The following is a 24,743-nucleotide window of genomic DNA, read 5'->3' on the forward strand; positions in this document are numbered from 1 at the left end:
GCATAGAATCAGTTCGAATGGAATGGATCTACTTTTAAAATTTACTTTAGAATACAAATTTTATTGGACATGATAATTAAAAAATACTAAAAGTATTTTGTAATTGGGTTTAATATTATTTTAAAAATTTTACATATATATAAATATAATTGTATGTAAGTTCATATGATCATATAAATTTAAATTTAATTTAAAAATGTATAATATGAATAATTTAATCTAAAAATATATTTGTGAATATTAAAATTTACGACAATAGGCTGTCAAAATAATCAAAAATCATGAAATATAGTTTTTTAGTTTTTGACAAATAATTAAAAATCAATAATAAAAAAAAATGATAATAGAAATACATGTATTTTTCATTGTAAAGGGAAAAAGAGAAAAGAAAAGAAAAGAAAGCAATGAGACCCTAAAAAATGGGTGGTTTATGGTTTTGCAATTGTTTATTGAAAACACAGACGCAAATATTTTATCGTCTCTCGTGTTTCCTATATCCCATTTATGCCGCTGGGCGCAATACCACAGAATCAAATAGAGTTAATTTGATTCTGTGGTATTTGATAATAACCTTGAGGTATTTCTTCCTTATCAAAATGCCTGGTATAATCTTCAAGACTAACCAATTGGAATGGTAAAGATTTACCTAAACAAGATCCAAAAGAAATTCGGAAAATGATCAGAACAGAAGTTCAAGTAATTAAACAAAAGGGTTCATTAGAAGTGAATGTGTCAAAATTGTTAATAAGTTAGTCTCCTTAGTTACAAATGAAGTTAGACAACAAAAAAGACTTTTAAGTATAGAAGATTTAGAAGCCTTTAGATCAAAAAATGATAAGATTCATATTGGAATGGTCCAAGTAGGACTGTTTCCTTTAACAAGAGCAGGTCTTAACAAACCAATCTGTGTCTTACTTAGAGACACCAGACTTCATGAGTTCAATGATTATTTAATAGGAATGCCATAATCAAACATAGTTGAGGGTCCAATTTACTATTTTTTCCTTTATTCTAGATCAAATAGAAGCAACTAATGTTCATAACATAAAAAAAAAATTATATTTGACTTTAGTGAACCAAATAATTGCAATAGATATTTATGAATGAGCATCTAAAGTCCTCTAGAGTATTCTCTTGAAATTATGTTAAAATAGGCAATGACAATTATATGACTCAAAGAATTGGTTCCCATCCCATTCAAGACTTGAAATGCAAACAAACAAAAGATTAATGAATGGTAATAAAAATGACTATAAAATAATTAACTTAATATAGTTGGATGTTCAGTGAATTTTTTTTAGTTGAATTAAAGTTGATGCAAAGTTAATTTGTAAAAGGAAAAAAAATATTCAATTTTATGATTGATCATAAACACAAAAACATTCTTATTTTGTCATTTTTAACTGAAAATCCTAATACTAACTTTGGTGGTGTCTAAGGGGAGATGGTGAGGTTGGAGTTTAAGCATCTAGTGGACTAATGATGAGTCGATTATTTCAAATTGAAATGCATGAGTCAAATAAATATGAAAACTATGGATTTATTCAAAAAAAAAAAAAAAGTAAAGAGCACTTACTTTAATACCACATATCACCAAGCTTAGTGAAACCAAGCAAACACAATAGAAGAATATAAAGCAATGACAACTCAAAAGTTTATCGTAATAAAATACAACTCAAATCAAATATTTGAAAATCGTTTAAACTTATGACTATCAGTTTTATTCATTGATCTTTTCAAAAGTTTTCTTAACTTGTATGTTTTGATTTTCGCTAAGCGTTGGTAAGGCAGTGAAAATCCGTTGGTCAGCCCGTTGTTGCCAGGAGTGCGTTTAGGGTGGTCCCGGTGCCGTTCCCGATTAGGAAAACCTAAAACATTCAAACTTTTGAAAACTTAGAAGAGAAGATGGATAAACTAGTTCAAAGTATCATGAACAAAGGAAAATTCTTGAAAGAAGATAAGAATGAACGAATTGAGACAAGCAAAAGAACTGATAAAAAGGAATTACAAATATCACTTGGCAAAATTGAAAGACGTTTATCAAATTGGAATGGTAAAAGCCTACCAAGTCAAGATTCAAATAAAATTTGGAAAATGACTAAACATGAAAGCCAAATTATCAAACATAAAGGATCCCTTGAGAAAGAAGAAGAATATTTTGTTAAAATAATTAACAAATCCATTTCATTAACAACTTGTGAAGCAAGACAACAAAAGAGACTTTTCAGTCTTGAAGATTTAGAATCTCTTAGGTCAAAATATGATAGACTTCATATTGGAATGGTCCAAGTAGGACTATTTCCATTAACCAGAGCAGGACTTAACAAACCAGTTTGTGTTATCCTTCGAGATGCCAGGCATCATGAATTTAATGACTCCCTTTTAGGGATGTTAGAATCAAATATTGCTGAAGGTCCAATTTATTTTGAATGTTATCCAAATATTAGGGCAAATCTTAATGATGAATCATTATACAAATTATTAACATTAGACATTCAAACTAAAGGATATAATATGGATTCAAGAAGTTCAAATCTTGAACTTATTTATCAAATTTATTACAAAGCAACAACTTCAACAATATTACCAAACTTACTTCAAACAAGTGAAAAAGGAGAAACTCTTATGTTACAAGCCAATTACAATAGAAAATCCTTTGCCTCTCATCCCAAGAAACTTCTATGGAATGAGATTCAGGCTGGGGGAGAATGGGAATTTACAAATTTAAACGAAACAGATTACCAAATTACTCCAGAAATACAAAAAACAGTTGCCACAAAAATTATTCAAGATAATGAAGGTAATGTAAAAATTAACTTTCAACCCGTACTCACAAGAAGTCAGAGTCTAGGACAAACTTCTAGACAACCAATTGATTTAGGAAGAAAAAGTATTTCAAGTCTTTATACTTATGTTGAACCAAGTCCAACAAACTTTAAACTTAAAGGAGTTGACTTTGGACCAGAAATACCTCAAGGTTATTATCAAGAAATTCCTGAGTTAAATTCTCCAACAGAATCACAAATTTTAACAGAAGAGCAAAGAGAAAATCTTTACGAAGAAAGAAAAAATGTTATGGTTATTAATAAAAAAGAATTTATTCCAAATATGGGAAAAATTGAGAAAGATTACAATCATGAACTTAATGCAAAAAATAGAAAATTATTCCTTAAAAGATATAATAAAGAAGAAAGAGAACAAATTAGAGAAGAATGGTTTAAAAGGATGAATCAAATAAAAGAAGAAATCCCTTTCTTCAAATTTGTCAAAGAAAGACAGACAATTAATGTTATTCAAAACCCAATAAAAAATTGGAAAACTACTGATAATTACTTTGTCAAAGCTGTTCATCCACCGGAAAACTCAATCAAATTTAATTATAAAGGAAACGAAATCTTAGCATCACCTTACAAAAAATCAAAAGGTAAAGGAGAAACTGATCAAATAATTAGTCAAAATAATTATACAAATCAGATGCTTAGATCAATAGCTTCTCAAACAACAAGAATTGAAGAACAGTTAGAGAACCTTACTGAGATAAAAACTTGCAGTACTTACGAAAAAGGAGAATCAAGTAAATCAAAAGAAAAAACAGAAGAACCAATTGAATTTAACATACTTGATCATAATCTTAAGAATTTTAACTTTGACAAACAAAACGAATTGCTTATTAAAAGAATTGACGAATTAGTTAGCCAAACTTCAAACCTAAAAATTAATACAATAACCAAAGAAGATGCCATTAATGCTTTAGAGTCAAATTTTACGGAAGAAACCTTTGACTTAAATAAAATCAAAGATTGGAGAAGTCAAAGTCAAAAAACCTATTATAAAAAGCCTACACCACCAAGTCTTTTATCAGAAGAATCAAATGACTTACTTCCTCAAAGAAATTTTCAAGGAAATGAAATTCATGAATGGAGAATTGATGGTCTTACTGAACATCAACTTCATTCCTTTTTACATCAAATGGCCATGGCAGCAACTGCCTACAAACTACATTCACATAAAGCTTCAGAGGAACAGATTGTTTCTCTTCTTACTCATGGATTCACCGGAACACTTAAAGAATGGTGGGATCACTATCTTACTCCTTTTGAAAAAAGACAAATTTACGAATCAAAGAAAGTTAAAGAAGAAAACGGAATCACTACACAAGAAAGTGATGCCGTTGCAGCTTTAATTTGGTCAATCTTTAGACAGTTCATAGGAGAACAAAGTAGTCAACATGAGAAGAATAGTGTTATTCTTCTTAACCTTACTTGTCCAAAATTATCAGACTTTCAATGGTACAAAGATACATTTATTGCTAAAGTCATGGGGAGACCAGACGGGAGATCTGGTTTTTGGAAAGAAAAATTTATAAGTGGGTTACCAAAGCTTTTTGCTCAAAGAGTTAGGAATCGTGTTAAAGAAACATTAGGTACAAATTATGAATCAATCACTTATAGCCAAATTGTTTGCACAATTAATCATGAAGGTCTTAAGTTATGTAATGAACTTAAAATACAATCTCAGATGAAATCTGAATTCAAAAGGAACAAAGGTGAACTAGGAGATTTTTGTGCCCAATATGGGTACGAAAAGATTCAAGTACCTTCAAGAAAACATTTAAAAAAGAAATATAAACCTTCAAAAAAATATTACAAGAATTACGACAAAAAATATTATAAAAAGAAAAAGAAGAGAACTGAAGAAAATGCAAAAGTTCAAAAGAAGGATAAACCTCAAAAATTTAAGAATCAAAAAACATGCTTCAAATGTGGTAAAAAGGGACATTATGCAAGAGACTGCAGAGTTAAGCAAGAAATAAAAGAACTTAACATAGGAACGAAATTAAAAAGACAAATGCTAAATCTAATTATCAATAGTAGTTCAGAAGATTCAGAAACCACTTATTCAAGCTCATCTGAAAAAGAATTTATTAATGAAATAAATTCAAGTTCTGAATTATCATCTAACACTTCTTCAGAAGAATCTTGTCAAGAAGATTTAGGATTTTGTTCATGTAATAGATGTTCAAAATCTGTTAATGTTATTTCAAAAACGAATGAAATTATTCTAAAAATGATTGAACATATTCAAGAACCAGAAATTAAGAATAAATACTTACAAAAATTAAAAAGAAATTTAGAAAAAGATAAACTTCCCAAAATTAGTGAAGGTTATAATTTAGAAGAGATAATTAACAAATTTAAAACTAAAGAATTACCAAAAGAAAATTTAACCATACAAGATTTACAAAGAGAGGTAAATCAAACTAAAGAAGAAATTAAAAAGCTAAAGGAACAAGGTGAAGAATTTAAACAAGAAATGTTTATTTTAAATTCAAAACTTGAAAAAATTAACAATAAAGGAAAAGAGAAGATCATTTTAGAAGATGAAGATGATTTTCAAATTAATCAAGGATTTCTTAATTATTTATCAAAGGTTAACATTCACAAGTGGTATTCTAACGTTAAAATTGTAATTAACAAAGATTTTATTCTTAAAGGTTGTGCCCTACTTGACACAGGTGCAGATCTTAACTGCATTCAAGAAGGTCTTATTCCTACTTGTTATTTTGAAAAAACAAAAGTTCAATTATTCAGTGCAACAAACTCTACGCTCAAAATACAATACAAAATTTCTAATGCTCATATTTGTAGAGATAACATTTGTCTCAAAACTACCTTTGTACTTGTTAAAAATATGCAACAAGAAATTATTCTTGGAACCCCTTTCTTCACAATGATTTATCCTTTGTACAAAGATACATTTAAACTTTCGTTTAAATGTTTTCTCCAAGTCCTTTTGCTTGTTTTCAAAAAATCGAATTGCACTTGAAACTGCCATAATTGATCTTTATGTCAAATGTGGAAGCTTAGAATATGCTAGGAAAGTTTTTGATTTAATGCATACAAAAAATTTAATCTCATGGAGCACCATAATTTCAGGGTACGGGATGCACGGCTGTGGGAGAGAAGCCCTCCTTCTCTTTGACCAGATGAAAGCTTCAATAAAGCCAGACCACATCACATTTGTGTCAGTATTGTCAGCCTGCAGTCATAGTGGGTTAATATCCGAAGGGTGGACCTGCTTCAACTCCATGAGTAGAGATTTTGAGCTCACGCCCAGACCTGAACATTATGCATGCATGGTTGATCTCTTAGGCAGAGCCGGGAAACTGATGGAAGCTCAAGCCTTTATTGAGAGAATGCCAATAGCACCTGACATCGGAGTCTGGGGAGCACTACTTGGAGCATGTAGAGTTCATTTAAACGTGGAACTTGCTGAAATGGCTGCAAAATCCTTAATCAGTTTAGATGCACATAATCCTGGTCGATACGTTCTTTTGTCCAACATTTATGCATCATCAGGCAAAAGAAAGGAAGCAAACTGGATAAGAATACTAATGAAATGCAGAGGGGTGAGGAAAACTGCTGGCCACACTATCATAGAGATTAAGAACAAGCTCTATACATTTGTCGCAGGTGAGAAGTCAAACCCTCAGGCAGATTTAATCCATATGGAGTTGGAGAAAATGATGGATAGGATACAACAAGATGGGCATGTGCCAGATTTGAACTTTGTATTGCATGATGTAGAGTAGGAGGTAAAGGAGAAAATGTTGTGTGCCCATAGGGAGAAGCTAGGCTATTCTTTTTGGGCTTTTAAATTCTGGCCGGAGTGTGTGATTCAAATAAGGAATGGAGTGGGATAAGAAAAATGGAATGGATGGTGGAATGGAATGACAATTCACATTCCACTATTTGGTGACAAGCATAGAATCAGTTCGAATGGAATGGATCTACTTTTAAAATTTACTTTAGAATACAAATTTTATTGGACATGATAATTAAAAAATACTAAAAGTATTTTGTAATTGGGTTTAATATTATTTTAAAAATTTTACATATATATAAATATAATTGTATGTAAGTTCATATGATCATATAAATTTAAATTTAATTTAAAAATGTATAATATGAATAATTTAATCTAAAAATATATTTGTGAATATTAAAATTTACGACAATAGGCTGTCAAAATAATCAAAAATCATGAAATATAGTTTTTTAGTTTTTGATAAATAATTAAAAATCAATAATAAAAAATAATAATAATAGAAATACATGTATTTTTCATTGTAAAGGGAAAAAAAGAAAAGAAAAGAAAGCAATGAGACCCTAAAAAGTAGGTGGTTTTTTGTTTTGCAATTGTTTATTGAAAACACAGACGCAAATATTCATTTCGTATATCTAATTTATGCCGCACAATACCACAGAATCCTCGCGAGTCGCGACTAGCGCGCACACACACGCACATGGGCAAGCTCCCGGCGGGCACGCACACACACACACATGGGCAAGCTCCCGGCGGGCACGCACATCACTCGCGCCTTAATCTTTCGGCGGCAGTAGAACAATCTTCGACCCTTTTCTTTAGGCCAATCGAACCAGATAATTGCATCTCTCAAATCAACCGATGTCGCACCCTCACCGCCCTCAAGTCCGTTCACGCCTCCATGCTTCGATGGCACCTTCACCTCAACCTCTTCTTTTCCACCAACCTTCTCTCCCATAGTTTTGAGTTGTGCTGTGCTCATATGCCGAGTCGCGAGTAGAACACCGGGTGGGCGGATCGCAGCGTTTCCCTCTTCACGTCAACATGTCTTCCTCGCATCACCGCACGCACTCACCCTCCGATGGCGGTTTCCTTCTTGTGTTAGATAGTTTTATATTATCACTTCTTTTAAAGAGAACTTTTTCTCAGTAATTTTGAAGGAATTGTGTTTTAGCGTAGACAAAATTTCCTGTCTTTGCCTTTTCTACTTCTCCCACCTTGTATTTCTCTCTGCTTCATTGGCGGCAAACGTGACCGCCGGATAATGTTTGATCGACTGAAGGGAGTGTTTGAGCGTTTTGTTCGTCCGCTGCAGTCGAGTTATCTCGGTCGGTACTTCAAAAATGCCCAGCTCAATATCACTTTTTGGAAGGGTAATCTTATCTTGCCGACCCTTTTTCTTGTAGAAATAGGCTTGCCCTTTTTTGGTTACTGTTGTTTTTGGAAGTATTAGTTGGTTGGTTGAAGGACGACCGTTGTTTGATTTAATATTTAATTTGATGAATTTTTTGGGTGTAGGGGAAATACTGTCATGGGATAATCTTGAGCTTAATGTTGAAGCATTTGATCATCCCCAGTTGCCATTCTCCTTAAAGCACGGTATTCACGGCTTCCACTCCTAACTGGATATAGGATGTTATACGTGTTTTTGGCTGTGCTAACTGAATTCCCAACTCTGGTTCGAGTTGTAGGTCGGGTCCAGAAGCTAAGCATCACAATTCCATGGACAAAACTTGGGTCACAACCCGTCGAAGTTATTTTTGAGGGGGTTTGTGTATGCGTGTCCCCGCGGGATGATGAAGAGGTAGTGTTTAGTGTCAGATGTCTATTTGAGTTGCAAAAGCACCTCTATTTGAAAATATCAGGCTTTCTTATTTGAACAGATGCCTCATATTATATGTATCATCCTAAGAACCTCAGTAAATGTCTTACAAAAGAAATGACTCATTACTGAATTGTAATGCTGAGAGATTTTCGTCCCCCTTCTGCAGTGGAGTTCAGATGCCGTGGAAAAAAGGGAACTTGCTGCCAAAAAGGCCATACTTGCTGCTGCCGAGCTGGAAAATTTACCTAGACACGCATGCGGTGATTTTTTTTTTTTGAACTTACAATATAAAGTGTCAATGCTATAATTTTTTTTCTTATATATACACTATTATGTTATTGCATATTCCTTTAGATGACTGAGTTGATTATATTCTCACTATCTCATGTCATAAAAGGATGTCATTGCCTCATTGGTATTATTTGTTTGTGCTTATGGATGTAAATGATTCTATTTATTACAGAATTCTAAGAAAGTCGAGTAAGAATGTTCGAGGGTAGATTAATTGGTTGACTAAATCTTTTGTGTTAGAAGGGAGGATTTAAATTCTTCAAGACATGTTTTTTCTGTATTTATTTATCGATTTTTTCAGTGGGCAAGCAGTTTAGTTTTTCTTTCTGCATGCTCTAGGGAAATGAACAATTTGATTGTGTTAGTAAATCCTTCTTTCCAAAGATCCTTTAATCGATGTATTCTAGTCTTTGGAATAATTTTCTCTGATGCTATTTAAATATATTAAAACCTTTTTACAGCTTGGGTGCTTTTGTTTTTTGTTTTTTTTTGTTTGTATATTTGTTTTTCTATGTTTTTGTTTTTGTTTTTTTGTTTTGTTTTGTTTTTTGTTTTAGACTAACTGTATGGTTTGTCAGGAGTCTGGCCTCATGGGCAGTTGGCCTGATCATCATTAGATGTAATTAAATTTATTTGGTCTAATGGTTTACTTTATGATATTTATATGCATTTTTATTTCTTCCCTTCCTCTGTTTAGGGGAATTAATGAAGTCATATATTGGTTTACCTTCTGTGAGTTCCTTGCCCTTTTTTATCCCTCGAATTTTTTCTCTTTCTTAAAAAAAAATTCTTCTTTTGAAAAAAATAAAATAAGACAGAACAAAAAGAAAAGATTGGTTTGCCTTGAAGTTTTTGGGTCAACACATGGAAGGGGATATGGAAAAGTTGAATGCTTTGCGTTGCCCAGATATCTTGTTAGCGAGAGGGATTCATTTAGTCGGTCTTATATGTGGTAATTGTAAAATGTTCTCATTTTTCAAACACAATTATTGTACCCTCTTAGCCCCTTTCTATTTTTCTGAAGCTTTTTTGACTTGACTTTCTAGGAATTGTGGAAGTTGAGATTTACCCTACGTGAATTATTGTAATTTCAATAATTTAGTTTGTTCTCGCATTCAACGATTATTTTTAAATTTCCCTTCTTTTTGGGGTTCTCTTTTCAAATTTTTTGAGTTCTAGGGACACTTTGAACCTTAGATTTGTGGGTTGCCATCTAGAGCTCTGCTACAGTGCTTCAACCATTCCATCCATAATCTTTTTCTTGGTATTCAAAGGAAAAAGAGGTTTGAAATTTAGAAGAAAAAATAACTTCCTAACCTAAGCTGTGTTCATGTTGGTCTGAAGTTTGCATTGGAGACATGATGATGTGTCTTGAGCGTTAATGTTGAAATAGTCTCGTTAATTTAATTTCGGACTTGCTTATATGTGGTTTCATTTGATGCAGATGGTCAAGCTTGGCAATTATTTACTGGAAAGGTGACAGGACTTTTTTCTCATCTATAATTGCATTTGCTTCTTTTGCTGACCTCATTATGTCATTTCATTATGCACTTACAGAAGTTAAAATTATTTTCTTTTCTTACATCAATGTTTTATTTCTCCTTATTATTATTATTATTATTATTATTATTATTATTTTGTTGGAAATCATAGAATCCTTGATAAAAAGTGATTTATGTTTGTTCTTTTGAATTTGTCACGAGCTTGAGAAAAAGTGATTTATGTTTGTTCTTTTGAAATTTTCATGAGTTCTTTTCAAAGTATACGATCTTTCTGTAATGGCATTGATGTTTGTTCTTTTTCCACATAGATTCTTGGGCGCATCCAAGTATCCATCAGAAACTTTAATGTTTTGTACTGTGATATGCAAAGAGGCTTGGTAAGATTATCTTTGTTATAGCTCTTTTCCACTTTATCACTTCTGCTTTACCATTGGTCTTGTTTGTTCTACTCAAATGGTTACCTATGAGACTTGTGTTGATTATTCAATTGTTTGCATTTGTGTTGCCAGGAGTATAGGGTGTATTTTCTCAATGCATTTGTACATGTATGTGTTAGTCTCTTGAACGGTGAAGCTCATAACTGCTGTTGTTTCTTTTGTCAGGAGTATGAGCACAGGTTTCTCATTGCATTTGTCAATGGTCTTTAAATTCCACTAGTTGAATTTCTGTCGAAATTTTTGCTATCCACCACCATCAAATTGAAATGGTAGTTGAATTCTATTGACAAAATGTACATTGAAATTTCAAAAAATCATTTGAAGTTTATTGGAATTTTGAAATTTAGTGAAATTTGTTTAAATTTTAACTATAGCATGGGAATTTCTAGAAATTCAAATTTGGAATTAAAAAAAAAAATGAAATTTCTCTCTTAATTTGTTTTTTTTTGAAATCGAAGCTAAATATCATTACAAGAATTGTATGAATTATAGCTTTCAAACTTTTGATTTTATGTGGAAAATTAAATTTGTATATTAGCTACAAGTTTACAACATTTTATTTGATAATTTGTGTATAAATTCTGTATTTGTATAATCAATGATATTTAATTGATTTATGAATTTTCATAAAAATTAATTGAATATGTTTAATATAATTATTATATTCTAGTTATTGCACCTTATACACCACATAGCTTTCCTTGATATATTTTATTTGTAATATTTTAGTTTTAAATCACATTATTATGCTTAATAGTAGTTTCGAAGGTTTCATAAAAGAATTTTATGATTTACCATTAATTTCCATCATTTTTAAAACTAAAGACATTGACATTGAGTTTCCATACTTTTGAAGGCTTGAAATTTTAGTTGAAACTGAAATTTAAGACCTTGATGGGAGATGATTTGTTATTGGGAGGATTGTTGGGTGGGGGGAAGTGCCTTGGGTCTAAGTATTAAGAGAAGGAGATCCTATTAGTGAGTCATTGCCTTCGAGTGTGGTGGTATTATGTGCTTGGGTCTAAGTTTGTGGTAAATGGATAACTCGACTATTAGTCACTTCTTTACACAGACAAAGTGATCCCCTAAATAGGCTTGTTGGCAAGAATACTTAGCAAAATCCGATTTCTTCTTTGAGCACAAGGTAGGGCAAATAAACCAAGTTGTAGATGCACTGAGCAGGAAGGTTGAGCTTGTAGCCCTATTATTGGTAATTCACTTGATGTTAAGTAAGGTTTTCATGATAACATGGGAATAAATTATGGAGAACTATCTTAAGGATCCAGTTGCTGAAAACCTTATGAGGTTGGGGGAGAAGGTCAAAGCGTGCCAGCTCTGGTTGGAGGATGGTTTACTGCTAACACTTGGTACCTGGCTCTTTTTATTTTTGATAGAAAAATAAATTCATTAGACAAAGAAAGAACATACAATCAGGTGAGAAGACGTCTAGAACATACAATCAAGTGAGAAGATGTCTCCTTCTGAGAATCCCCAGAAAAAACAAAACAAAAAAAGGAAAACGCAAAATAATATAGAAAAATCAGCATGCCCTTAGAAGGGACTTCTAATCCTGCTGAACATCTGTTGAACACGTCCCCTTAAAATTCCCTTTGCCCCCACACCACAAAGAAGCCATGAAAAGCACTTTCTCCCACACCAACCAATATGGAATCTTCTTCCCTGAAAAAATATGTAGATTATGCTCCTTCCACAAGCTCCCTAGCACTGCAAATAAAGCACGATACCATAAGGCAATACCTTCCTCCTTCCAAACCCCACAAAAGATATTGCCAAGAACTCCTCCACTATTCTCGGACAGACCCAGCTTTCTCAAAAATAATTAAATAGCTTATTCCAAACTTCCATGCAAAATTGCAATGCAATAAAAGATGAGAAACAGATTCTGAACAATCAAAACAAAGCATACATATATCAGGGGATAGAGCCTTTAAAGGCCTCCTCATCTGCAGCAAGTTGTTAGTATTTATTCTATTAAGCACAACCAACCAGAGAAATGCTTTGATTTTATAGGGGATTTTAACGTTTTAGATTACTTTGTAGAGTGGAAAGGAATGATTGGTACCAACCAAGAAATCAAAGAAGATTTACACAAAAAAAACCCAAGGAATCCAACAACCAAGATTGGCTATCATCCTCAGAAGACATCCTACAATTGTTCAAGATAACCAACAAAGAAGATAAATCAATAGTTTCTCTATCATTCAAGGCTCTCCTAAAATGAAAATCCCAAGCAGGTAGAGGACTGTCCAAATCTACAATAAAAGAAGAAATCGGATCATTTTTCCTTGAGCTCAAACGAAATAAGCACGGAAAAGAGGTGGCCGTAACAACATTCCCCAACCATATATCTTTCCAAAAGCAAATGTCCCTACCCTTAACCCATCACAAATTTGGTGTGGCGGATAAAGAGAGGATAAGTATGGGCAATAGCTTTTCACAGGCTTTCCGTGGAACATCTAGATCCCAAATTAGTATCCCATCCATTCCCGTCAAATTTAAATTTACTTTTGATAACTTTATGCCACAAGAAGGAAGCCTTTAACAGGAACCCCCAAAGCCATTTAGCGAAAAGAGCTGTGTTATTGGACACCAAATTTCCAATACCCAAACCACCCTCTCTCTTAGTCCTACACACTGCTTCCCAATTAACTAAATGATCTTTAAAACTCCCCACTCTTGGCCATAAAAAATCTCTCAATCTTACTAGCGACTCCTGTTGGGATTTCAAAAACAAACACAAAATACAACAGAATACTAGAAAGACAAGCTTGAATTAGAGTAATCCTCCCTCCCAGAGAAAGAAGGGTTCCTTTCCATACTTGGATACTCTCTCCACCATCGGATTTTAAAAACTAGCTACTCTATGATTGCCCCCTAAAGGATCCCCCTAAATAGGAAATCGGCCAATCTAACTTTGCACACCCAACAACCAAGGCTAATTCCCCAACACTCTATAGGCTCGTTAATAGTCACAATTCCAATTTTCCCATATTAATCTACCAACCCTAATACCCTTCCAAAAACTCGAAGAAGGCTCACTATATTTAGAATAGAAGACTTATGGTCCTCTAGGAAAAAAAAATAGTATCATCTGCAAACTGAAGGTGGGAAACCATAATCTCCTCCTTGCCCACTTTAATACCTTTCACTAAACCTCTATCCACCACCCCGTCAACCAATCTACTAAGACATCCGCCACTAACACATACAAAAACGTGGGCCTAAACCAAGATTTGGGCTCACCATTCACTATCACCACCAAATTCACATTAGACATACATCCTTTCATCCATTTACGCCATTTTTATCAAACCTCTTCCTCACTAATTCCAACTCTATCATAAGCTTTTTCAAAATCCAACTTAAAAACAAGCCCCTTCTTTCTCCTTCTCCTAATACCCTCAACGATTTTATTCGCAATTAAAATTGCAATTACAATTTGTCTTCCCCCCACAAATGCACTCTGGGCCTTAGAAATAGTCCTATCAAGCACCACATGTAACCAATTAGTTAGCACTTTAGTTATTATTTTATAAACAGTAGAAACTAAGCTAATCATTCTATAATTAGAAATCTTGATGGACCTATTTCTTAGGCACCAAAGTGATAAAAGTAGAATTGATACACTTGCAAAGAACGCCGTTCTAATAAAATTCATTACAAACCTTCATAAGGTCATTCTTCACCACCGTCCAACAATCTTGATAAAAAGCTAAATTAAAACCATTCAGCCTAGGAGCTTTGTCCCTCTCCATACCAAAAACTGTTGCCCTAACTTCCTCTTTCTCAGAAGGTCTCTCTAACTAGGCTATCTTATCAACAGGCAAAGGATCCCACTTTAATCCTTCCCTAATTGGTCTACTCTCATCCTCCTCCTTATACAGATTGTAATAAAAATTTGTGATCCCTGAAGTAATTCTATTAGAGTTCCGTGAATATAACCCACCTTTCCACCTTCATCACCCCAATCAAATTCTTTCTCATTTTTCCATTAGCCATCCTATAAAAAAATTTAGAATTTCAATCTCCATCTCTAACCCACTTAAACTTAGTCTTTTGCCTTCAACTTCTCATTTCCTTAAAGATCGACTCTTCTAATTCATTTTTCAGAGAAATCCTTTTAGCCTATTCTTCCCTCGAAAGTGTCACTCCTTCCTTTTTGTCTAACTCTTCCAAATCTCCTATAATAGTAGACTTTTTAATCCTAATATCTCTGAACACCTCTGTGTTCCATACTTTCAGTTTTTCTTTCAACCTCTTCAACTTCTTCATGAATCTAAACCCCCTCCCACCCCCTTTTCATGCCCTCACTCCATGATTCCCTAACCAAGGATTGAAAAGAGCCATGGTCTAACCACATATTCTTGAACCTAAAAGGGGTGTGTCAATGGCCACACATGCAAGATGAGGTGATAGTGTACCCATACTTGTGGTGCATTTTTGGAATTTAAGACTACATCATCATCTCATATTGAAAATTTTTGAATTTTGCTCCAACCAATGACAACAAATTACCACAAAAGTAACACAAAGTATCTTCTCTTCCTCCTACTAACCGAAGCCCTTAAATTTCTAAAGAAAAAATAGTTATCCAAAGAAGAAGGGCTCCCTGTAAAATGTTCCAAGAGAAGGAGCAATGTAGAAACAAATATGCATTTGTCTTAGCACTTTGGAAAAAAATACAAAAATATTGGAGACATGGCTTTCTCAATGAGATGAATGCAACAGGAAAAATTGAGCATTAGGTTAGAATTTGTTGAGGCTTGATATACATTGTTGGCCCACAGCCTAACAGCTTAAGCATTTAGGTAAAGTGATAATTTAACATGGTATTAGAGTGGTTACTCAAAGGTCCTAGGTTCTAGTCTTGTTACCAACATTTATTGTTTGTTTGTTTGTTAAGAGTTATCTTATTCCCTATAATTGGTGCAGTTTATCGTTTGTTTCTCTCCACGTGCTGTTGGGTTGCATGTGCGAGGGAGTGTTGAGGCTTGATATACATTGTTGGCTGACAACCTAACAACTTAAGCTTTTAGGTAAAGTGACAATCTAACAAAATCAAAGAATGATTTGTAGGAAAATTTCTGTGAAGTCTTCAAATTCCAAATCCTTAAATTTAAGCAAAAAGAACCAAGCACCCCTAAAAATTGAACAAAATCAGCTGTTTCTCTTTTGTTGAAATTCCTTCTAAAGAAACAATTTGAGAAAGCCGTAAATAATGAAGAATCTCCTGGTCAATGCTCTTGTTAGAGATGAACTCTCTAACCATTGCTAATTCGGAACCTCAATAGGGAAGAAAATTATGGGAGATCGATAGAGGAATTTCCTGGGGTTCTCATGGTGGCACTAACCTTGTTGTCATATGCAACTGTTAAGGCTTGATATACATTGTTAGCCCACAATCTAACAACTTGAGCTTTTAGTTAAAATCGTAATTTGACATGTTTTCCTAGCCATGGTTGCAAGGAGGTAATCGATTCTAGTCTTATTGCTCATATTTTATTCTAAGTTTGTTAAAAAGTTCTCATTAAGGTTAGTATTTATTGTTTGTTTATCTTCCATTTGAAATTGGATTGCATGTGCGGAGCAGTTTTAGGGCTTGAGGTACAATGTTGGCCCACAACATAAAAACTTAAGCTTTTTGGTAAAGTGGTAATCAAACAATCACATATAGTCAAGACGATATGGAGGTTTTGGGTTGCAATATATCTTTTTGGGGACCCCTTTGCTACTTTCCCAAGGGGAAGGCTCACAGAGAGCAGGCTTCACTTTATGCTTGTTTAAAGTTTGTTTCATCCTTCTTGCATGTGCATATTTAGTGGATTGCTTTACTTTTGGTTTCTCTAAACTTTTGGCTGTGTTTTCTCCAACTTGGAGATGATGATATGGGAGGAAAAAATAAAATTCAGGAATCATTTTCATTAGTTGTTAATTATACTAATGGACAATTTTAAGATTTATTTTTTATTAGTTTAGGTCATTTAGGGTTTTTTTTTTCATTTAATTTTTTTTTCACATTTCCTTATTTTTCTATTGAAGGAGGAATGGCCATACAAATGGTTTACAGTGTGCTTTTTTGAGGGGATTGCTTGAGAGATCACAAACTCTAATTTTCTTCTATGCTCTTTGTTTCCATTTCTTGTAATTCTTGTAGTTCTCTCTCTCTCTCTCTCACTCTCTCTCTCTCTCTCTCTATATATATATATATATATATATATATATATATATATCCCCTGTCACCCTCTCTAGAAAAAGGGTTTATTTTATGTAATAATTTATGAATTGTTCGCATTTATTTTCATGTAATTGGTTTACTTCCACACTTATTTAGCTTTTTAGGGAATGCCTTCATTTAATTTATATCTTATTTTACCATTGAAGGAATGCCCATAAAAATGGTTTATGGTGTTCTGTTTTGAGAGGATTGCATGAGAGATCTTCTTCTGTGCTCTTTGCTTCCATTTCTTTTAATTCTTGTAGTTATCTCTCTCTCTCTCCTCCCCCCCCCCCCCCCCAAAAACAAAAAAAAATAGAGGGTTTAATTTGTAATAATTTAGGGATTTTTTGGGTTTATTTTCATGTAATTGGTTTACTTCCACACTTATTTAGCTGTTGGGGGGATGCATATGCAAAAGGTCTTTTGTGTGGTTTTTGGTGATTTGTTGATTGTTTAAGAAATATAAAACCCTAATTTCTTCTGTTGTTCTTGTTTTTGTTTTCATTGATTCTAATTTTATTTCTTTCCCTTATTCCTTAATTTCCTTTTATATATATGTATATGTTGGTTTCATTCTTGCCAAGTTGTTCTATATCACTCAACCGTTGTAACTTGATTTCTTCAAATGACTTGATAATTGTTTGTTTGTTAATGATTGTTAGGCACCTGTTATCTTTGGATTAAAGTTTTCCAGCTTGATGATAATGAAGCAAAATCCCATTGGGTAATACTTCTTGGTATTTGTAGCATAGTGTTAGATTGGCGTTGCTCGCATTTTTGTATTTTTTGTATTATTTGCAGTTGCTATTGTTGGTCTTGCTATCATCATCATCATAATCAGAGTAGTTGACTATAAATTAATAAATTCGTGGGATATTTTACATTTTAATAATCTGGTCCAAGACTAGCCATCATAATTTGTGTTATAATTTCACAGTAGTCGACTATAATTAATACTTTTGTGAGATCATTTACGTTTTATTTTTAGGTTCTTCTTGCTCAACCTCCACAACCGTTGCTTAGTTACGTGCTTTATTCTCTCTCTCTCTCTTCCTCGCCCCCAATCTTAAATGTTTTAATTTTATGGTATGTAACTTGTTTTATGTTCTTTAGAATTCAATTTAATTGATTATTTGGTTTTGTTAGGTCATATAGTGGAATAGTGAGAGGGAACCAAGTCAACAAAATTGTGGAGATTAAAGGTTTGGAAATTTATTTTTGCTGTTTGGAAAATGATGTGGACTACAAGGATATTGTTGCAGATGCGACATCTGAAGTAGAGAAATGTGACTCTCTATTGGCACCATGTCATGTATCTGTCCTCCTTACGGTATGCAAAACTTGTTTGAACCTCATTTCACAACACACTTTCCTTTTTTGCCATTTTGGTTATAATTGTAACTTGTAACATATAATTATTATTATTATTATTGGGTTAAGTGACATGGTCTCTTGCAGCAACTTGAGTAGGTAGAAATTATAATGATTAAGCCATCGGTGGATGGTAAATTTGTTGAGTTCAAGGCTACAGCCTTGATTGTGGTTGCATATGTGGAATTTATCATTCTTGATGACCTTTTTGATTACTCTGCCAACTTGCACTCGTATTTATTTTTGAAGCTTGTGGATTATGTCATTCAACTAGTAGTTTGCTTGGTTCTTCAATTTATCATCCATCAAATGCTTTGAATTCGAGGTTGAAGTTTGACCAACTTCGGAAGAATGATGCAATGTGAGCTTCAATAATGCAATTTTGCTATGTTTTGGATTTAAAGATTTTTGGTTAATTGTATAATTTTTCAGATTTTCCCCTTTTTTCTCGGGGTTTTATAATGTATTTTATTAGTTAATGATCTATGAGGTTCTAGGGTTTTATTGGGAACGGAATGCCCTAGTAGTATTTGGGTTTCCTAATTTTATATGCTTGATTCCCACTTCCCTGGCATATTAGGCCTATAAGGTTGTGCTTGTAAGCGTTTTTTCAGATTTGAATTATTAGTTGAATTTGAGTTTTAGGGTTTACACATTCATTTGAGGTTGTGAGATCCTGCATGAGTGCTGCATCATGCTGATTCATAGAAATATTTGGTAGGTGGTGATGCAGCTTCTGTGCACTTGTGAAGTAATGAAGTTCTAACAATCAAACTGCAGGACAGGGAAAGATATTTCAATTATGGGCATCATAGACATCAATTCTCATTTTACTGCTTTCCTTACTGTACTTAAGTTTATATACAGCAATGATATTTGGATTTGGTGTGCATGGTTGTGAAATTTGTGTTGATGGTGGCAGTGGTATGCTTTGGAGGAGTAATTTGGTTGTTGGAATTGGTGGTTGTTCTTAATGTGGTTTTGTTGAGGTTGCTTAGGAACTTTTGCTTTTTAATTAAAGGCTTGGCGGTGGTTGAGATATTTGTTAACCTAACAATTTGCAACAAAATGGTTGTTGAGAAGTATCCTTTTTGCAATTTGATGCTGTATAGTATGAAGATGTTTTTGATTTTATTTTCACAAGAATGAATCTGAAAATATCCTTTTCAATTGGCATAGAAATATGCTGTTAGATCTCTTTAAAAAGTCCCATGGCGTGAGGTTGGTTGGTTGGATGCTTCTTTGCTGCATATGTGGCCAGGGATCAAATCCTACTTCATTCAGAGTGAGGAATTTGTGGGGTGTTGTTGGGGGGGGGGGGGGGGGGGTGGCTTGGGAGTGGGGAGAGCCCTTGGGGGCCAACAAAAAATATCTTCCAAACATTCAAAGATGAAGGGGTGCTTACAACTTTGTTAATATTGAAGATCTTCTACATTAATTTTTGTGCCTCTATTGTGACTAAGGGTGTTTGGCCCTCTCAAATTTATACTTCTACAGTTCCAAAATATCCATATAGTTCTTTGAATGATCTCGCAAATTTTCCTTTATTTGGTTTTATGGGTTTTTTGATGTTATAATTTCCCCCCTTCCCTAGATGAAATGAATAGGTCATATTGTTTGAGGAACTAATTCATAAGATATTATATGTATTATTGCTTGTATTTTGATGGTGGTTGTTTTGTACCTCTGAAGTGATCCTGTTTTGTGTATGTTTCTTCATGTCTAATGGTTCCATATTAGTTCGATGAAAGGTTTTTGATCTCTTTCCAATTTCAATATCTCAATTTGGCTTTCCTCCTTTCCCTTTCTGTATCCTCTCTTCTTCTTCTTCTTCTTCTCACCCCCCTCCCTTTCCCTAGAAGAAGAAGTGGACTTGTTTAAATAACTGCTGCATATTTTATATTGTTGCTTGCATTTTAGTGGCGGTCATTTTGTTCCTGTGAAGTGATTATTGTTTTATTCATTTTCCTTCTTGTTTTGGGTGAAGTCTTAACTGTTTTTTCGTTTTTTCCTTTTTTTTTTTGTTTTTTTTTTATTTTGTTATTTTGTTTTTTTTTTCTAACATGTGTGTCATACCATTCATTTTTGGGAAATTTTTTGTTCAGTGGTGTACAAGTTTTTGTTTTGTTTACGGTTGTAAAAACAGATTTTTTTTTTTTGGGTACTGAAGGTGTTGACTTTTATTCTTTCATGCAGGTCAATCGATCAGGAAAGCTGGATGACAATACCCCTCAATATTCTGTTTCTGCTGATATGACTTCCTTGGTTTGTGCTTTGTTCAAAACCCGTTGATTTTCTAAGAATAACTCTCATCAATGTGTTATTGGTATATTCTTAGCTGGTTTGGTATTGCTGTGGTGCTCCCCCAGTGTGTTCTCTCGAATATCACCATTTGATTTACAATAGTACCACAAATCTGTTCAGTGTTACCGATAATTTTGGTGCTGTAAAGGCAGCTTTGGAACCTAACTGGAGAAGCAGCTGCAGAGGCGCTACTCCATTTGAAAAAGTTGGGCATGTTCAGTGATAGAAAAATTTCCAGTTTTCAGTTCATAAGTTTTCTACAAAAATAGAAAATGTAATTTCATGTTCAAATGTAATTTTTTCCCACATAAAAAAACAAAAAACCTAATTTTGAGTTTTTCAATGTTATACTTGTTGAAGTATTGGGGTAAAACGAAAGACCTAATCGCAATGATAGGTCTCTCTCTCTATTTATAATTTATGTTAAGTACATTCCAATGACCATAACACCCTCACTAATACTTACTAACACAAGTCTATACATACTAATAATGCTAAATGACTAAAATGACCATTAACACTCTCCTTCAAGAGCATAAATATCATATGCTTCTAGCTTGTTACAAATGAATTTATCACAAGCACCCCCCATAGCTTTAGTGAACAAGTCAGCGAGCTGCAAATTTGACTTCACATGAGTGGTTGTAATGAGGTTCTGCACAAGTTTCTACTAAACAAGGTGGCTATCAACTTCAATGTGTTTTATTTGCTTATGTGGGATAGGATTGGAGGCAATATGAATGTGGGAAACCTTGTTCTTCCAGCATGTTCTTTAACCAAACAAGTTTACATGTAGGGTGAGTCATGGCCCTATGATATGATTCAGCACTTGAACTGGCCATCATAGTTTCTTGCATACTCTTCTAGGAAACCAAATTACCTTGGCTGGTCCAATGTGCATATGAATATCCTTATGTAAAAGTGTGTCCCTGATTCTAAGAGATCTCTCCTTGGTGCACCATTGAGATATCTCAAGATGCGAATTAATGCAGCCCAGTGACTTGTTCTTGGAGATTCAATAAATTGACTCACAACACTTGTTGTGAAAGATATATCTGGTCGAGTGACTAAGGTCATTCAACTTTCCAACAAGTCTCTAGTAGTGTCTTGGGTTAGGCAACAAATCACCCATATATGACATTAATTTACTGTTACAATCCTTGGGTGAATCAAATTGTGAGCCGTAAGACTTAACAACTATGGTGGAGGCTGTATTGGTGATGCAAGATGGTTTTCCTTGAAGACCCCAACTCTGCTCAGTCAAATGACCTCCTTGTCCACAATGGGTGCATTTGGGAGGAGGGCCTCTACCTTGTCCATCTCTTCCACCACTTGAACCGCCTTGAGACCTTATGTGGCGAAGTGGTTGAAAACCAAGATGACATTTTGTGACGAGAGCAAAGGTTGAAATAATAGATGCAAGGGCTAGGGAATATGTGATGGAGGAAGCACAAAGAACATGAGAATAGACATCAACAAAGGATAGCAACATTGCACTACAAAAATTTGGGACTAGATTGCCTCAAACTCAGGTTTCATACCCATTGGAACCCAAGGGACTGTCATATGCTCCCTTTTCTTTTTCTTCTCATGAACATCATTGGTTATGGTTTGCGTGATGTTAAGTTCCTCATGGATACACTTCATCTCCACAAAGTAATATGTGACACTTATGTCCCCTTGTAAAGTACTCTAGGGACAGATCATACATGTTACTAGAATAAAGGAGCTTGACATAATCCCAAATCTCCCTGCATACATCTAGATGCATCAACTTGCGTGCAATGTGGGGTTCCATTGAGTTTACCTTTATGGCTAGATGGCCCGGATTTGAACAAATGTTCACCCTATCGAATAGATCTCGATGTCCTCAAACCATTGAACATAATTCTTTTAATCCAACTTTTTGGGTATTATTTGTGGCAATGATGAAGAGGACATACTTTTGGGATTCATGGACTCCATCCAAACACTCACCAACGAATCCAGTGATGGGAGTAAGGTGAGGAACAATAGAAACAACGACAAACAAGGTGAACAACTAAAGTGACCAAAAATGAGTCACCAATGACGTGACATAACGTTGCTAGACCCCTATGACTAACATATGAAACATTGCCACTACCCCAAGGGACCAACAGATCAGCTTAATAGTACCAAAGAACAACTAACAAATTGCCACTAGCAAACAATAAAAAGGTTGGATCTTAGAAGAAAATACATGACCAACAACCTGATAGTATGGTCTATATAAGCATTCAAGTCATTATGGAGAAAATCAGAGCAAAACCAGTCTAGGAATGTCTCACACACCAATGCGTGGGACAGTTCTACAAGCAATTGGCGTGCATGGGCCGTGGGGCCTCCATCGGCGATGAATTTCAAACTTGCAAATCGGAAGGTTTTGTGACTAAGTATGGGGTTGGTTTTGCAAAATATGGATGGATTCTTGAGATTTTGAAAAGGGTGGCAACATCTTGCAAGTTTTGGTCACTGATTTGTTTCCTAGCAGCACCTAGGCTTGTTTTTTGTCTTTAGAGGTGCAGTTGATCCTCCTTCATAAATGGAATATTTGCATGGGACAATCAGGTTTAGGGTTTGGTTTGGTGGTAGGGTTTAGGTCTGATCTTGCTGTAATTCCATGTTGAAGCATTGGGTGAAACAGAAGAACTAATAAAAAAGATAGGTCTCTCCCTACTTTTATAATATATGTTGAGTGCATACCAGTGATCTTAATACCTTTACTATAATAGCACCAGGACACACTAATAATGCTTAATGATTAAAATAACCAGTAGCAATACATAGTTGGATAATATATTTTTAAGATTTTATAAATTTTTGAAGTTTATTTCTAACCACCACCATTGCTGCTGCCGCTGCCACTGCCACGTGACCACGCCGCTGCTGCTGTGATAACCCGCCACCACCACTAGACACCACTAATATATCCTTTACTTTGTTGCTTTGAAAAATGATTTTTCATTTTCAATGAAATAAACCTTTTCTATGTTTCTAAATTGTTCCACGAAAAAGGAAAACTAGGGAATGGAGATGAAAATTGGAAAAGGAAAATGGAAAATATTTAAAAAGCTGAACAGGTCCTTTTGTTCCCACTGCATATGTTCATTGCAATCGCAAACAGAGTTATTTCAATCTAATATGTAATATGTGCTTTTCAATTTTATCAGGTCATCTCCTTGAATAAAGATCACTTGCAACAGATAATGATCCTGTTGGACTATTTATGCATATGTCGATTAAGGGAGAAGTGAGTACAGTTTTTGTCTATTTTCATTTCATATTAAACTTTCTTGAGAACCTTTCAGCTTTGAATTTCTTAATTGTTCTCGCTATTGAAGCTTTTTCTACCTTTCAAGTTTTTTTTTGGTTCTTATTTTGTGGTTGGGTGATTTTGCTTCAGATTTAAACTTGGTGGTTTTTTTTTTTTTTTTGGGGGGGGGGGGGGGGCGGTGGTGGAAGTGGGGTGGATGAGGGATTGATTTGGGTTTTGCAATGCTGGTTTTGCTTGAAGATGGTATTAGTGTGTAATTTTTGTGATTTGATCTGTTATCTAATTGTGATCTTAGGCTGCTGTGTGTATGTTGTTTCATCTGGTTTTAAAGCACACATTTTAGGGTTTTATTTATTTATTTATTTATGGTTTTGTGTAGATTATGGATAACTCCATTATTAAAACTAAGAGTTTGGAATAAAGATATTGCTTATATTTTTTTAAGTTTAGTTCAGAATTCCAATCACCATCCTGTTAGTCTTGAACTGAGTGGCTTAGGGAGGAGGAAAACTTGTTTTCATTTTGGAGACATGGTTAAAAATAGAGGTTATGTGAGATTTTGCCTAGTCAACTCTCCTTTCCCTAACTTCAAGGCAGAAGAGAAAGAGAGGACACTCTAGTTTAAAAGTAGAAAGAAAGGTGTTCAGCGTGAATCTTTTAGATGCTTCGAGACGAGGGTGATCCATCAGTATAGGGCCTCTTTCGTACAACAAGGGCAATTCTCCTACTGAAGAAGGAAAATATTGGAGGGAGGTGGTTGGTTATTCATATACTTGAGTGGGAACAGTGTTGGGGTTGGAAGTCTTTCCTGCAGCTCTGCTGGAATTGTTGAAGCCCAGCAAGGTTGAATCAGACATCCTCAAGGATAGATTAT

General features: G+C 34.2%; 1 protein-coding gene across 3 annotated transcripts in view; it reads left to right on the forward strand.

The window, feature by feature from the left end:
- Positions 1–7,271: 7,271 nt before the first annotated feature.
- The window catches only part of LOC131156193 (uncharacterized), a 187,160-nt gene continuing 169,688 nt past the window's right edge, over positions 7,272–24,743 (forward strand). Inside the window, exons 1-10 of one of the 3 annotated variants that reach the window (XM_058109692.1) lie at positions 7,272–7,979; positions 8,125–8,205; positions 8,298–8,410; positions 8,598–8,691; positions 10,167–10,198; positions 10,533–10,601; positions 17,562–17,623; positions 18,046–18,229; positions 20,467–20,535; positions 23,766–23,845. In XM_058109692.1, the coding sequence (XP_057965675.1) occupies positions 7,871–7,979; positions 8,125–8,205; positions 8,298–8,410; positions 8,598–8,691; positions 10,167–10,198; positions 10,533–10,601; positions 17,562–17,623; positions 18,046–18,229; positions 20,467–20,535; positions 23,766–23,845 (893 nt within the window). In that variant the 5' untranslated portion in view covers positions 7,272–7,870. Of the gene's footprint in view, positions 7,980–8,124; positions 8,206–8,297; positions 8,411–8,597; positions 8,692–10,166; positions 10,199–10,532; positions 10,602–17,561; positions 17,624–17,893; positions 17,922–18,045; positions 18,230–20,466; positions 20,536–23,765; positions 23,846–24,743 lie in introns of those variants that run through there. The other 2 variants (XM_058109694.1, XM_058109693.1) reach the window with 2 other exon arrangements.

The sequence above is a fragment of the Malania oleifera genome, chromosome 5, assembly GCF_029873635.1.
Source record: "Malania oleifera isolate guangnan ecotype guangnan chromosome 5, ASM2987363v1, whole genome shotgun sequence".
Taxonomy (NCBI): Eukaryota; Viridiplantae; Streptophyta; class Magnoliopsida; order Santalales; family Ximeniaceae; genus Malania; species Malania oleifera.